This window comes from Ursus arctos, unplaced genomic scaffold (genome assembly GCF_023065955.2).
Source record: "Ursus arctos isolate Adak ecotype North America unplaced genomic scaffold, UrsArc2.0 scaffold_26, whole genome shotgun sequence".
NCBI lineage: Eukaryota > Metazoa > Chordata > Mammalia > Carnivora > Ursidae > Ursus > Ursus arctos.
In genome coordinates this window covers 1,182,540-1,198,503 of record NW_026622941.1, presented here as the reverse complement: position 1 = coordinate 1,198,503, position 15,964 = coordinate 1,182,540, and the positions used below count along the sequence as shown (strand labels likewise).

Genomic DNA, 15,964 nt, shown 5'->3' with positions numbered 1-15,964 from the left:
ATTGACAGGGATACTGAGGCATGGGGTGGGCCAGTGACTCATGCCAGAGGGCAAGTGGATTGGGGTCAGAACTCAGATCTCCTTGGGTCCTAACCCAGAGATGCTTGTTCCACGTGGCATCCTGACCCTGATCTTACTGTTCCCACGGCTCTGCTGCTTCGTCAGCGACTGTGGGAGGAGAGTGCGTGGGCACATGTGCACACGCGTGTTCACTGCGTGAGTGTGTGTGACGCCTCACCTGCTGAGGGAGCGGGGGGGTTGGCGGTTTCTGACTTCATTTCTCCCTCTTGGACACTTCAGGTGCCACTCCCGGGAGAGCCAGATAGCCATGGTGTGTCAGGAGGAGGTCTCTCAGGACGAGACCTATGACGTGAAGATGAGCGAAGACACCGAGTACTGCAGCGAGCCCAGCCTGATCTCCACAGAGATGTGAGCCCTGCTGCCTTCGCCCCAGGCTAGCCCACATGTGGGACCGGGTCTGGGGGTGAAGGGCTGCTCCCTGGAACCTCTCCTCTGGGCAGGACTTGGGGAAGGGGAGATTGCATGTCAGAGGAATAACCGCAAAGCCTCTGTCGCCTCACGAAGGAGATGGATGTATGCCCCCGCCACACCCACACACACACATACACATACACACACATACACACATAGACACACTGTCCCTGGTTAGCCTGGCCGTTCCTCATGATACAGTGCTTTCAGGAAGACTTCAAAACATTGTTTTATAAACTTTTTTTTTTTTACTGAAACCAACTCATAAATACATTTTATAGTGAGACTCAGTTTGGCAAATAAATGTTCATGAAACTACTTATAATAAAGCTACCCAGCAGAGGGCACTGTTGACAAACAGTGGCTGAGGTTTTTGTCAGTGCTGGAATTTTTTACGAGAAGGGTTTTTAAACGAGTCTAGACCCATTACTTAATTATGATCTCCACTTTCATTTATATTAGTGTTTTATTGAAAAAGGTACAAGAAAACCACCTATGTACACAGCCCCAGATGAACCTAACAAGCAAGCCTCCTCACACCTTCTGTCTTACGAAAGCTTGACTTCTCTTGCCCATGCCAGCCACACCGTCCCAGTTAGCTTGGTGCCTTTTCCTCCAGCCTCAAAATAAAATCAAACTCCTCTCGAGTCAGGGGATGAATGCAACGTCTCCGGCGAGTGGAAAGGGCCCTATTTTTTAAGGGGCCTCCAGCGGCTTTGCAGGTTTGGTGATGGGTTTTGAGCTCAGCCACCAGCGTCACGGAACCCTTCATCGTCTGAACAAACTGTACCTCCACCGTGGGCCGTGTGGGGTTGCCTTCTTTGCTGGGTGGGTCACAATAGGGATTGTTCTTCTCAAACTATGGGTGGTCTGGGCAAGCCTCCTGCACAAGCTTCGCAAGTCCTGCGATGCCTGGTTCTTCACAGTTGCTCTGGTAGAAGGCTTCTTCCTCCCGCTTCAGGGCTTCAAGGAAGTTCTGGGCCTGGGAGGTGCGAAGCCCATCCCAGCCTGCTGTCTGCTTGGGCTGTGCTTTATGATCCCCAGTGCCGCGCTTCACCTCTCCCTCTGTCTAGTCGGCTTCCTGGCTCTGACGTCATCAGCCAGTAACTGCTTAGGTTCTGCCCACCGTCTTTAGAGGCTGAAGCCTTCTGTGGGCTGGAGTTATCCATTTGAGCTGATGCTTCTGCTGAGTTCTTAGTCTTGGTTCGTCTTCTTACTGGCCCCTTATTGTCCGACCCCGCAGGCTCCGCAGCCTCAGCCAGCCTCTTCCCCAGTCTGGGCATGGTTTCCCTGGGGGGCTGAAGAGCAGAGGATTTTGGAATCAATGGAGACATACGAGAGGCAATTCTGTGTCTGCCCCCCAGAAACCACATCCAGGTGCCAGAAGGCCAGGCCGTGATCAGCACTTAAACAAACAAACAAAAAAATAGCATAATACAGAATAGCATAGGTTAGAACAAGATAATAGATAGTGTATCCAATGTCACAAAGGTGTTATTTAGTGAAATATTTAATTGCCAATATATATATATGCATGTACTGAGTCTCATAAAATGTATTTATGACTGTGGGTTGCATTCAAAAAGTTTAAGATGCATTGTTTTAGAAGCTTTCCTAAAACCATCTTATAATAAGGAAGGACCAGCCCCTCAACCTTTTGATTTTTAGAAACTGCAAATTTTTACATGGCCACATACCCTAGAAATCAGGAAAAGCATACACCTCAATCCATTTTGGCTCTTACTGAGCGCTTGGTGCATCCAGGCACTCTGCTAGATCATGAATAAACCGGCCTCGGCACTCAAGGATATTTTAGAAACCAGTTAACATCTCAGAAGAGGGAGATAGCGTGGAGATTCACTCACAGAGTGGTGCAAGCAATGAAGGGGAAAGACACTCAGAGGAGGTTGAGGTCAAGTTGCCGATAACAGGCTCCTGGCACAAGATCAAACAGAAGCTGGGTCTTCAAGAGTGGGTACAATTTGGATAAGAAGAAAATATAATAGGGAGAGCACACCATGTTGAAAATGAGAGGAAAGGTTTGGAGGTTTTTGGTCAGAAATTTTCCTGCACATGTACCAAGGGTCAAAGCCAGTATGCTAGGAGCAGGGAAGGCCACACAGTCTCTGCCCTCAAAGCATGTGGAATCATACCAGGGACAGAGGCAGTGGCCATGTCTGTAAAATGAAGAGGTTAGAAAGCACCTGTCTTCTTGGCCTGCAGGCTACTCCCCCTGCACACTGTGAAATCAACTTAGTGGATTGCAACTGACATTGTTTAGTGAAATAGAACTGACTAAAGTAGAATAGAAACCACCAGAGAGCCATGCATGCAAAAAAGGTAAGTATGGTTCGAGAAGTTGAGTTCGATTAGGTGTGCATGTAAGTGGGACTATGTACCGTTTATATCCCACTGTGAGTCCCTATCCAAAAGGCCTTGCAGCCAGGACCCTTACCGCTCTGCTCTTCACTGGTGACTGGAGATTTGTCCATAGGCAACTGCTTATGTGTCTTGATGATGAAGGGTGGAGAAATTAGGAAGAGGGGGAGAAGTTTGGGCTGAAGGTGGGAGTGATCATGGTAAATAGCATCCACATACATAAACAGAGGAGCCTAGGCTGTTCCTAGAAAGAATCTTGTGGGCCTAAAATTTTTACCAACTTTCTCACCAACTTTGACTCAAGAGTGCCTCTACTGCCTCAAATCAGAAATGCAGAAATGCAAGGCTTGTGAGCAGAAGGGCTGTGGATGAGGAGCTGGAAGCCCGGCTGGGGTGGCGAGTTCCTGCTGCCCGCTCCCCAAACCTTTATGAAAGCACAAAGCAGGAGTTCCCTTCACTAAGGAAAAAAGCAAACTGCCTTCAGGGGATGTGAGCTGTCTCTATGGGATGGCACTTCCCGGCCTCCCAGAATAAGCCCCAGGAGTTCTCTGTTCCAGGCTCTCCTACCAGGATGATGAAAATCGGCAATTAACACCACCTGAGGAGGACAAGAGAGACGTCCGGCAATCTCCAAAGAGGGGTTTCCTCCGCTCTGCCTCACTAGGTAAATACTCACACCTCTCTCTCCACATGGGCCCTGGCTCACACAACCCCACGCAGGGGCTGAGCAGATTTCCAGAACAGTGAGACGGGATTCCAAGGGCAGGGCTTGCGGAGATGGGACTTGTCCATATGCTATGTGCTAAGAGAGGTGAACGGTAGGGAGGAGGTGACTCCAGGGCTGCTCACACGGTTCCTTGCATCCCCCGTCCCCAGGGTGTGAGCCTCGCAGACCTGGGTCCCCTTTCCCTGCGCTGATCACAGTTCTTTGTCTGGCTTTGCAGGTCGAAGGGCCTCCTTCCACCTGGAATGTCTGAAGCGACAGAAGAATCAAGGGGGAGACATCTCTCAGAAGACAGTCCTGCCCTTGCATCTGGTTCACCATCAGGTAGCCCAGACTTTTGGAGCCCAGACTGGCCAGCACCTGGCAGGCGACACAACCCCCGTGATTATGGCAAATCCCAAGACCCCACTCAGTCCTCCCTGTCTTGGACCACTGATAGTCCTAGCCCCTGGCCCTAACAGCCCCAGATGAGGGGGCTCGGCCATGCAAGTGAGAACCTTAACAAGGTCTGTCATTTCCCTGGGGAAAGGGGGACACCTAGGAAATACTGGCGACCAGGAGCCCCTCGCATAGTCCGGAAGGGTCAGCAACTCCAGGATTCTGCCTGATGTTCTTCCTACGATGGCACAGATGTTCCCTCCGCAGACATCGGAACACAGAGCACTCAGGCAGATGGACTTATCCCTAGAGTTGCAAGATACCTGGAGACTGAGCTGCACACAAACCCATCCACCGAAATATAGACATGATCAAAGAACCTGCCAGCAACATGATCAGGAGTAGAGACTCATGTCCAAGGAAAACAGGTCCAGAGAGATTCAATAGTGGAAATATCTCTTGGCATGGCTGACTCCAGCTGAGCCAGTGAAATCCAAGACATCAGTATCCAACAGGTTCTCAGTATCTTAGAGCTAATGGAAGCCTCAAAGAATCAAAGGCCAGTCCCTTACCTCTAGGCAAATTAGGGCCCAAATTCCCCAAACTTTTTTCCTCTGTGAGTATATACTCCCTCACCATAGGCCTATGCATTAGATGATTTTTTTTAATACCCAAAGGCACTCAACTCCCAATCAAACCTTATAATATGCATTAGATGGCCTGTGTGGCATTGCCAGCATACAGATGATTTCCACTGGGCTTTCTGGAATATGAGCATAGCCTTACACTTCCCTCAGATCTCCAGGGAACCAGGGACCCCAGGCTGGGCACCATCAAGAGCTGTGGGCAGAGGAGGCTGGCAGGCTAGTTGGGGGGCGGGGCGGGGGGAGACACTGTGTGTGCTATTTTTAAAGATTTCTAGAAGTTCATTTCACCCATGTGTTCTTATCATGCTGAGGGCAAGAACCTTGTCTTTATTTACACTCCCCCCTCCATGCCTTTCCTCTGCCCCCCAACCCATGCTGCAGCGTTCCCTTCCCTCTGCCTCTCGGGCTGGGCTCTCTCACTGCACAGTGCCACTCTCCGTGGACACTGGCTCAGAGCGGGTCCTTGTGGTGCTGACACAAGGGCCAGGCCCCGGCCTCAGGATTTTCAAGCATAGTGGGGGCCAGAGGATACAACTTGTAAATAGTTTAATCACAATACAGTGTACGATTCGAACTACAGTAAAAAAATTTTTTTAATTTTAAAAAAACACCAAACAAACAAACAAAAAAGATTTGAACAACAGTTCAGAGACGAACTGAGCTAAAGAGCAGCAGGACATGACTCCTGGCCTGATTACCTGTGGAAACCAGGTAGTGGTTCTGTCTAGTTCTTTGTGGTGTGCAGTATACTTCTTCACAGACCTTATTTCACTTGACCTCACGTCAACCCCACAAGACAGGGAGACAGCGGGCATTAGTTTTCTGGTTTTATAGATGATGAGGGGAGCATTCTTTCTAGACTACTGATGAGAATACCGAAAGCCAGAGGACTCGCCACTGACGGGCGGTAAGGCTGGTGCTGGGAAGTGGACGCTCTTGACTGCACTCCATCACAGCTCTCTGAATTTAGAGGAGAAGCCATGCCTTCAGATTGGCACGATCACCAAATCTATTTTAGGGTGGCGGAAGCTAACACGGGGTCTTGATGAGGTGGGAGCCAGAGGGCTGACGACAATGGGCGTGGGAACGGGGAGCAGGAGCTGCTGGGAAAGCAGCGGCCCGCCTCTCCCAATAACTCTCGCTCCTTGTGTGTCCACAGGCATTGGCAGTGGCGGGCCTGAGCCCCCTCCTCCAGAGAAGCCATTCCCCCAGCACGTTCCCCAGGCCATGTGCCACCCCCCCAGCCACGCCGGGCAGCCGAGGCTGGCCCCCACAGCCGATCCCCACCCTGCGGCTGGAGGGGGCCGAGTCCAGCGAGAAACTCAACAGCAGCTTCCCGTCCATCCACTGCAGCTCTTGGTCCGGGGAGCCCACGCCCTGCGGTGCGGGCAGCAGCGCCATCCGGAGAGCCCGGCCGGTGTCCCTCACTGTGCCCAGCCAGGCTGGGGCCCGGGGCAGGCAGTTCCACGGCAGCGCCAGCAGCCTGGTGGAAGCGGTAAGTGACCCTGGGCTGCACGGCCCGCGGGGAGGGGAAGGCAGAGGGCAGCCCAGGGACTCCGCCTGAAGAGCTGAGACGAGAGGCTCTGGTCCTTTTCCAAGTAGAGTGGATGTCAAGTCTCTCAGGCAGGAAGAGTCAGTCCCAGGGAGGAGGGCGTGCTGTGCAGAAAATTGTGATCACACAAGACGCCAGAGGCTTCTCTTGGGCAGGGCCTGCCGCAGAGGGAGAAAGGACTGAGCAGCCTATCCCTGCCGCAAGCCAGCGAAGCCGCCCCAGGGCCCCGGGCTCTGCGGTACAGCCAGGGGGGAGCTCGGACTGCTCCAATTGCGGGGTGGGCCTGGGCTGCGTTTGCACACACAGACAGTCAGAATCTGTGGTGCTCGAAACTGGGGCTCATTAGAATAACCTGGGGAGCTTTGGAAACCTAGGACACAGTAAATGGGTATTTTTTCAAGCCCTGCGATGATCCTAATGCACAACCAGGGTTGAGAATCACTATTCTAGAACAGGAGGGCTCCCAGTTCCTCTATCCTCTGCCTGGCCAGAGCATCTAGTGTGAGCCTGGCACCACGTTTCAGGGGACTTTAACAAACTGGAACGAGCCCAAAGGGACATGGCAAGGGGTTGGCGAGGTCCCTAGAAGCGATCTCATATGAGCACGGGTGAAGGGAGTTAAGGAAACAAACCCGGAGAGGGGATGGCTTAAGAGGCCACGATAGGCATCTCCAACCGTAAGGTCCCTCATGTCCTGGGCAGGGGGTCTCGAGTGCAGGACTGGAGCAACAGATCAACCTGACAGGCAGGCCGATTTCAGGTTACGTGAGGAAGACCTTTCCAACAGAGCTTTCCCGAAATGAGGAGGGCTTTCCCATAAACGAGTGAGCCCACCATCACTGGACGTATGCAAGCAGAGACAAGGCCCATCCAGTCATCAGGTTGTCATGCAAGAGGTGGAGAGTTAAACCAGATGACTTCTAAGGTCCCTCCTGGCTCCAAAACCCTGTTCTTCACTTGGCCTTGGTTATCCCTCATTCAGTTGACAAATCCCGATTGAGTGCCGACCACGGGCAGGCACAGTTGTAGGTGCGGGGATACAGCTGAGACACAGTTTCTGCTCTCAGGAGCCCATGCCATGGTGAGGAGAGACAGATCATAAATAAACCTGGATGTGGCATGTCCCACAGGGTGGGAGCTCTGAAGAAAACTTAAGCAGGACAGGAAATAAAGAGTGATGGGAGGAGGCAAACGGACCTGAGAGAAAGGTATTCCAGGCTTCACTATTAATCCCCTGGCCCTGGCTCGGTAGCTGGTTTCCCCAAAGCCAGTCACTGAAGCGGCCGCTAAGAAGGAGAGAGCTGGCCCTTCGGAGCTAGAGCGGAGACAGGTGCAGACCTGGCATTTTGCACACATCCTACGCTAGGATCTTTGCCCCCACCAAGGCAGCCGGCCAGCAGTGGGAAAGGGGCACAAGTTCACAGTTTCCCCAAAGGAGAGGGAAGATTTCTGGGCACGAATAGTATGGAGGCATCTAGGGGTGCCAGGGAGGAGAAAAGACAGGGCAGGCCGGTTCCGCCTTAGCAGCGGCCCCTCTATGAGCCAGGTTTTCAGGCATTTGACAACAGTTTTTTAGTATCCCAGCCAAAACAGCTCTCGTCCAGCCTACACATCCCTGATTCCTTTGTTGCTCCGTGTCAGCTCCTGTCCTGGGAACACCCCTCCCACCACACGCACATACACACTCACTTTCCGGAGTTACCAGTCACAGGCCCCTTGCTCCAGCCCTGAAGAAAAGAGTCGACCTACAGGAATAATGTTCCTCTTTGGTTCTTCTTCATGGTCCTCCCTCCCCACTTCAGGTCTTGATTTCAGAAGGACTGGGGCAGTTTGCTCAAGATCCCAAGTTTATCGAGGTCACAACCCAGGAGCTGGCTGACGCCTGTGACATGACCATAGAAGAGATGGAGAACGCCGCCGACAACATCCTCAGTGGGGGCGCCCAGCAGAGCCCCAACGGCACCCTACTACCTTTTGTTAACTGCAGGGACCCAGGGCAGGACAGAGCGGGGGGCCAAGAGGGCGAGACCTGCGCCGCGGCTCTGGCGTGTCGGAAAAGCGAGGAGGAGCTCCAGGACAGCAGAGCCCACGCCGGCGGCCTGTAGTAGCTAGGGCTGGGGAGACGCTGGGTTTTTTATTTGTTTCAATGTTCCTAATGGGTTCGTTTCAGAAGTGCCTCACTGTTCTCGTGACCTGGAGTTAACCGGAACAGCGTCTTCATTCATTTCGTTGGGACAAGACGCAGAGTTGGGTGGTGTGCAGAGTCCGTTTTCCGGGGGGAAGGAAGGCAGCATCCCCCGTGTGTGTTGTGTCCACAGAGGTAGAGTGGTGAGGAGGAGCGGAAGAATCAGGGAGGGAGAGCAAGAGACGCTTGCCCTCACCTCCGGGCATGAAAGAGAACCTCACTTCCTGCGTTAGCCCTCACCAAAAGGACCCTATGTCAAACGGGTGTCTTTCAACTTTGCTTGTAAAAAAAAAAAAAAATCATTTTGCACATATTCTGTACGAGCCTCACTGTCTCCATAGAGCCAGGGCCCTGTGGATTTGCAGAAGGAAGTAGGGGTGTGACTTCAGCGAGGACCCAGCCCCGTCCCAGAGAGGGAGGAGGAAAAGCACGAGGCCGCAGGAGCTCGAACCGGGCGCCGGGAGCGAAGGGCGAGGGGCGTGTGGCAGCCTCAAGGCCAAGGTGCCCCCGCCGCCCCCGCCCCCGCCCGGTCTGCGGCAGCATCACCTACCTGCACGGGTCCCCGGAGCTCCAGACCAGCGGCTGGGCCTGCAGGGGGCGCCGGCACCGCCTGCCAGGGAAGGGGCAGCCAGCCCTTGACAAGACGAGGTGGTGCTGAGCTTCTGTTGAGCGCTCTTTTGTTTGGTGGTTTGACATTTTTCTTGATAGCATGTTGCAGTTTTTGTTTTTTGGTTTTTGTTTGTTTTTTTAATTTTTGTTTTCCCAGGGGGAGGGGAGGAAGAAGTGTTTACAAAGCTTTGTAGCCACCCACCTTACTGTTTTCACTTTTGCAAATGTAAATCGGGTTTGGTTTTACTGTATTATTTAAATGGTTGTGGTTTTCTTTTTCTACGGTGGGTTCAATAGAGCCTCCGTAGGCAAGTTTTACCAGCCATTGTGTATGCGCAATAATTTGTTATAATTTCCGTAGGTAGTAACAAAAAATTTTTTTGGTTTGGTTTTATAATTTAAAGGTAATGCACTTGATATGGTCTTGCACATATGGGTGATTGAGTTGGGTTCTTTTTAATGTGGGGTGTATTTGTGGGTGCCAGAGAGAGGAAGCATGAATGAGAGAGTCTCCGTGAGTGTGTGTGTTGTGTGTGTGTGCGGTGGGTTGTCTGGGCACCCGTCGTCCATGTGTATGTACACCCACACAGTGCGCCCTTGCGTGAATGAGTGTGTAGCTCCCCCTTTCTGGTCTAACTGTGGGGAGATCTGAATCTGGGGCCATTTGAAAGCAAAAACAAACCACTGTCTCTGCTTCTGAAATGGGAATCAGTAACTCTTTGCATTTTCTGTCCCACAAGATATGCAAAAACAATGCAATAATATTCATTTTAAAAATACAATTGTGAGTTGTGTTGGCATTAAAACTGTATTTAAAAAAAAACACAGAGAAATTTAAGGGAAAAACTCAAGAAGGCGTTTTGCTTCGATATATTCCGTGTAATGTTTTATTGCATTGATAATGTTTCTGTTGAAGAAACTGTTATACTTGAATTCAGGTCAGTTTCAGTATTTTACAAATATTTTTTTAAAACTGAATTGCAATTGTGCCAAGCGAATATAATGAATTGAATTAAGTTTGTTTTTGAATTCACTTCTTGTATATTTTGCTGCATGTAAGTAAATCATTTTGTATTTGGAGTGTGACAAGCTTTACCCTTGAACTCTGAAGTGCTTTTCTATATGTGGTTGGGGGAAAGGGAACAAATATTCTTTTAATTTGTACAATGAGCAAAGGTATCACCAGTGTAAGTCATTATTCTGCGATCCACAAACAGGTTTGGACATTACTGTTTTGCATATCTTGTGTTCGCTTCCGTTCCCCTCCATTTTTCCAAAACTGTATGATAAGCATATTCGTACTACATCTTGCTTTGAGAGACCAGGACATGTCTTATTCCCGTCTTCATTCTATCCACTCTGCTCCAGTTCTCCGATTTGGACTTTGTCTAGGGGCAGTCCTGCACCGTAAGCATCAGCATCCCCCACGGGAGAGGTGGCTGGCTTTTCTGTTCACTTCCACAAACTTTCCTCAGTGGTTTCCTCAGGAAAGCGTACGCTGACTGAGAGGATGGAACTAGAATTGGGCTGCCTGGAGGGCAGGGAATCCTCCTTCTGGCAACTGCACTACCCAAACTCAGACAGCGGGGGCCAGAGAACAGCAACCAGGTAAAATCTTTTTCCATCCAAAAGTCAGCTCTGTCTTACTCACTTCATCTTTTCCTCACTCTGGAGCAAGATTGCCTCCAGATCTACCCTAGTGTGTGTGGCAGCCGTGGAGGGGACCAGGACCAGGGAGGACGCGTCAGGAGTTCACAGTGATAGTGGAACCAGAGACTCTGTGGGAGCGTCTCTTATGCCCGGTTATGTCTACCTAGAACAACATCCTGTCGGTGCTGTTTCCTTCGAATAGATTTCAGCAATGATGGTTGAAAAGGAAGTGATGTGGGGAAAACAGGACCCAAACATTCATCCAGAATTTATCCAGTGAATGTCTTCCAGTCCCAGTGGGCTCTCAGCCCTTATGTGAGCAACCAAGAAATTAAAGTCGGGGAAAGTCCATTCCCCAGTGAAGACGAGTCTTCACTTTCAAGGACTGATCCATGAAAAGTGGAGAACCATGCCCGATACTCCCAGGTTAACTTACAGTCTAGAAGCAGAAGGGTTTCTTCCTGTTTCTCCAAGCTCAACCCATCCAAACTTTTTTGGGTCCTTTTCAGTGCCATGAAGGCCTTCTAGAAATTACAGTTAGGTGTCACCCTTTGTCCAGTTTCCCAAGATATCTACCACTGTGCTGCTAAGATTTTAGTTATGATGGAGAGGGGAGCCCTTTTGGATTGCTATCTGGTTCTTGCTGGTCCCTGGATAGAAATTTGGAATCTTAACTGACCACACACACACACACACACACACAGTCACACAACCTTCATGCTGCTTTCTTTTTTCCTTTTGGACTTGTCTTCTGCATCACCAAATCTCATTTGCCGGTGGCATGAGCTACAGACTGGGACCTGTACAGACCCAGAGCCCTGCCTAAGTGAGGCCCCTTGCCCTTCACCACTCAGACCTACAGGGTCCCTTCTTTCTAATCAGCTCTGTCAGAAGACCGGCTAGCCTTGCACCCTGCAAGAATAACGTCAGCAGTGACAAGAACACCTGGCCCTGTGCTGCTGGGAAGGAAAAGTTTCAGATGGGAGTTCCCTGTGTAGGGCGATGGGTCTTTCTGGCCTGACCTCATGATCGACTGGTATAGGACTGACACAGGATACCTGTCATCAGGCAGACGGGTAAAATCAATCATGAAATCGTGAACCTCATCCGCAGTGTATTAAGTGATGTCTACCCTCCACCTAGAGCAGAACTTTGCCCATGAACATCAGATCTTCTGAGAACCCTTGAGTAGCAGGAGAATGCAGCCAATGACTGAGGACCACTGGGACTTGAAGAAGTGCCATGTAAGTTCTGGGGGCTGGTAAACATGATATTTATTTGTCCTCTGAATGGCCCAGATTGTATTTCCACACTTTAGCTTTTTAATAATTAATCATGTGCATGGCTATAGTAAGCAGAGAGATTTTCAGTTGCCTCCTTTCTGCCTGTTTCTAGGGTTTTTTTGTTTTTGTTTTTGTTTTTGTTTTTTTTGGTCTTGAGGCAAAAAGAGGAGAATGTTTTCCTAGATTTTGGCTTGTTCCATGAATTTTTCTCTGCTCTGCTTCAGAGGCTATTAGGGTCCCTACCCCGCCTTCTAACTCTGACTGGGAGGTCCAAGGACAAAGGAACAAGGCTTCCTTACTCTGTCTTGATCCTGTGACCCTGCTTGCAAACCTCAGGGGCTTGTCCAGAGTGAAGCTATCGGTTTCTCACAGCCATTCTCCTTCCAGCACGTCTCCTGATCATTCAGCTATAGATAGTAAGGCAACCACAGGAGAAGGGTGCCTGTCAATGCCTTAGAGATAAGAACACCCTGAAAATGAGAAGTTTGGAAGTCATCAAAAGGGTTTCATCATTCCTAACGTTCAAGACGTGTAACAATAAGCTAGTTTAGGCATACAGAATAACCCTGGTTGTCACATTTTTAACCTCATCAAACCATAATTATAAATGTTACTAAGGAGGAGGATGACATGTCCATCCAGAGGGACCTAGAAAAAACAAAATACCATTGTCTAAGAGTTAGAAACCATGTAGCAAAGAGGCCAGAAAAGGGCAATCTGGTCTCAAGAGGGCCCATTCAAGGCCCAATTTAGTAAAACACTTGCTGATAAGAGTGCAGGCCAGGTCTATTTTTTTAAAGACATGGTTCTGGTCGGGGGGGAAAGTGTTGGCACAGAAAGAACTGGAGGGAAAATGCAGGCAAAGCAAAGGGCAGTTCTTGGCTCTTTATGCATCTGTTCCTATTTTATGGAAAGAAGTGTCCAGTTCACCCACCCACAATGGCCAGTACAAGGGAGAGGCTAATGCATCAACTTTGGAAAAAGAGAAGAATAAAATTTCAATCATTGTTTTACCAGACAAATCAACCTATCTGGCCAGATGTGAGGTATCTGCCACCCTGTCTTTCCTCTCTGCTGGTGTCCCTCCCCTCTTATTAGCTGTCACGCCACTTAAAACTGGCTCCAGTTAGTCAGAAGGCATGAAGAGAAGCTTAATGTCACTCACGGTGAAGATTTTAGTCACCACATCCGGGTTCCCCATCAGCTCCCTCTGAGGAGACACGAGGAAAAGAGACAAGGGACCGAAGTGTCCTACAACAATCAGGGATGGGATCTCTTTCCCCTTCCCCAAGCCGTTCTCTCTATTCCAGCCTCCTGCCCAGCCGCTACTTTTCCTTCCTCACCCGCCCCCGTCTAGTCAGAAGAACAGAGTGGAAAAGAGTCCAATGTGCAGATTCTTAAGCAGTTTCTTTGTGAAGCTAGTTCTGGTTTTAACTTTATTTTTCTTTTATTGAAAATGAAAGCTTTGTGAAGCCAGATACCAATGAAACAGGTGGTTTCTGCCAGACTTCCACATGGCTGGGAGACACTTGAACACCACACATACACATACACACTTTCATCCTCATACACACACACACACCCACACACACACACCCTTCCTTAAAGGACAGGGGCTGGTGCTGGGGTTGAGCTCTGCACAAATGACATTGTCATCCCCAGAGGGCTGAGCACTGTGTGGAGAGACATGGGGAGTGAAGCCGAGTAACTTTCTTGGGTAGAAATAGCGCCATCTGGCCCTATGATTACTGTGAACTAAATATTCTTTATCTACATGGAGAAACACAGCTACTTCTAGAATCAGACTTCTCCCTCACATGGTTTGAAGAGGCTTGCTCCAGAGAAGATGCAGTGGTAAAGACTCTTCAGCTCTCCAGTATACGAGAAGAGCCTTTTGATCGGTCTCTGAAAGGGAATTAGAGATTGCCAGAAGTATATATTGAGCCAAGTTGAACAAATCAATTCGACACTGAAAATAGAGTCAGAGTTGGGACTTCCACAGAAATCCCCTCAGTCTCTAATGAATTAAGGAAGACAAGACAAAGACTAGATAATTAAATAAAAGCCTGAAATGTTATACCACTGGAGTCAAATATTCTCCCTTCAGATCATATGCTGGCCTCTTCACAGCTGTACTCTGTTTTGGGGGGCATCTCATGCACCCCACTTTCCAGAATCTACTCTGATTTGATCAGATTCCTAGAAAGGGCAGCATGACATTATTCTACCATAAATCAGACATTTACTAAGAATTTGCCTTCTAAAAATCTCTCATGTACCTCATACATAAGAAAATGTTTCACCTAGGTCATTAACAAAGAAGTCTCTTGGTGGAAGAGGTTTTAAGTCTTAAGGAAGGGTAATTTCTATGTGAAGAAATACAGAAATGGAGAGGATGGTTCCTTTTTGCAGTTTGAGCCTGGAGAACTCTTGTTCTGATATTCGTGGAGCCCTCGAGTGTATAAGCAGAAGGAGGAGGAAGATGTGAGTGAGCGGGCACCCGCCTCGGCAGTGAGTCCCTGCCAAGGCATGCGGAGGGCTGCAGGTTTCAGGCACTCGGCACGAAGTCTTTCCTGAGCCTGCAACTGGGAGGGCGATGAGAAGGCTCCCTTCTATAGAGTCACAGGAAGAACAAAAGAGGACAGGTCGTTGTGTCCTGTTCCAAACCGCCCTCCCTAAGATTTCCCAACACGGAGAAACTACATCAAGTCTTAAAAGAAAAAAACAAAACTTGGGAAGGAGGGTCGACAGTTGTAAACAAACAACCCTGTACAAAGGGCTCCTTCGTAAGGCAGCGCCAGTGACCCAAATGCTATGGGCACCTTTCTGCTTGCACACATCACACCACCCATGCATCAAGCTGCATCCCATTACCCCAAATTCGTAATCCATCTCTTGGTTTCTCAACTAGATTATGCACCACCCCATAGCGGCTTCCTGTCCTGCCCAGAGCATGTGTTGTTCTCCCAGAACCTCATGGGCATAAGGTCTAGGACCAAATAGGCTGTGGATATCAAAGGCATAAACAAATCTGGACAAATCTGTGATGGTAGTAGTTGAGAACAACCTGTGGAGATGCATACAAGTTCGTTAAGAAATAGGGGCGGGTCCCCAGCTGGTGAAGCACTAAAATGTCTATTACTCTCATAATCTGCTTGTTTTATTTTAATACCCTAGAGCTACCAAGCAGAACTTGGGTCTACGCCAGAGGCTCCAGAAACAGCCCCTCCTCCCTTCTCTCCTCCTGTCCTCCTGCTCAGGCCCATCTTTATGCCCCCAAACCAATCGGTATCACGCTTGCTCTCAGCGCAACGCAGAAAGATGGACGGTCCTCCATTGTCATCCCACTGCTGTCACCACCCCCCACACCCTTGCGTGCCCCACACCTTCCTCTCCAGGCTTCACGACTTCACGGTCTTACTGTTGTAAATACTGTTGTACAGTTTGTAATCATCAAATAATCCCATTGTCAAAGGCCTCGCCTGCGGCGCCCTCTCGCCCTCGAGAAAGGCCAGGGAATCTAGAAGGGGTAACCTTTCGAGAAGAGCTTCAGGGTCATCTCTGTGTGAGACGCTATGTATATTCCTGTAAGATTGCATTTTTATCTAAGGAATGATGTTATTTAAAAAACAAACAAAAAAAAACCAAAAAACAAGAATTGCAAATAAATTTCTTAACAATGTCTACACTGGTTTAATCGTATCTTCCCTCTTCCACATCCCTCCTCTTCTCCTGGATCCTAGAGGTTACAAAAATACACTGAACTGCCAAATTACCCTCTCATATCCTCCAAAGGGGAGGGAGGCCGGGAAAAACACGTGGAATCTGAATCCAGTGATAATCTCTAACCTGATTTCAGCAATTTATCCACCTCTTCCTTCCAATGAAAAGGTTAACAGGAAAATGGTCAAAAGTTGACAAGGAGCTAGAATAGAAGGAATTGAATGGATAATCCACAAAATAGCAGAGGAGCCCCCCCGAAGTATTTGGAAAGGCACAAAATTGGTTTTGAATAAATGAAGGAAAGAAGGGGGGAAGGGAGAATAGAAGGAGGGAGGCGGGAGA

At 49.3% G+C, this 15,964-nt stretch overlaps 1 protein-coding gene and 1 pseudogene across 3 annotated transcripts in view; one reads left to right on the top strand and one right to left on the bottom strand.

The window, feature by feature from the left end:
* Window positions 1-15,582, top strand: part of CACNA1C (calcium voltage-gated channel subunit alpha1 C) — a 646,718-nt gene extending 631,136 nt beyond the window's left edge. For all 3 annotated transcript variants that reach the window (XM_057319003.1, XM_057319002.1, XM_057319004.1), the window contains 5 exons: window positions 301-429; window positions 3,429-3,535; window positions 3,816-3,919; window positions 5,780-6,115; window positions 7,975-15,582. In XM_057319003.1, the coding sequence (XP_057174986.1) occupies window positions 301-429; window positions 3,429-3,535; window positions 3,816-3,919; window positions 5,780-6,115; window positions 7,975-8,277 (979 nt within the window). In that variant the 3' untranslated portion in view covers window positions 8,278-15,582. The remainder of the gene's footprint in view (window positions 1-300; window positions 430-3,428; window positions 3,536-3,815; window positions 3,920-5,779; window positions 6,116-7,974) is intronic.
* On the bottom strand, window positions 1,088-1,775 carry LOC113258050 (thymocyte nuclear protein 1-like; annotated as a pseudogene).
* Window positions 15,583-15,964: the final 382 nt, after the last annotated feature.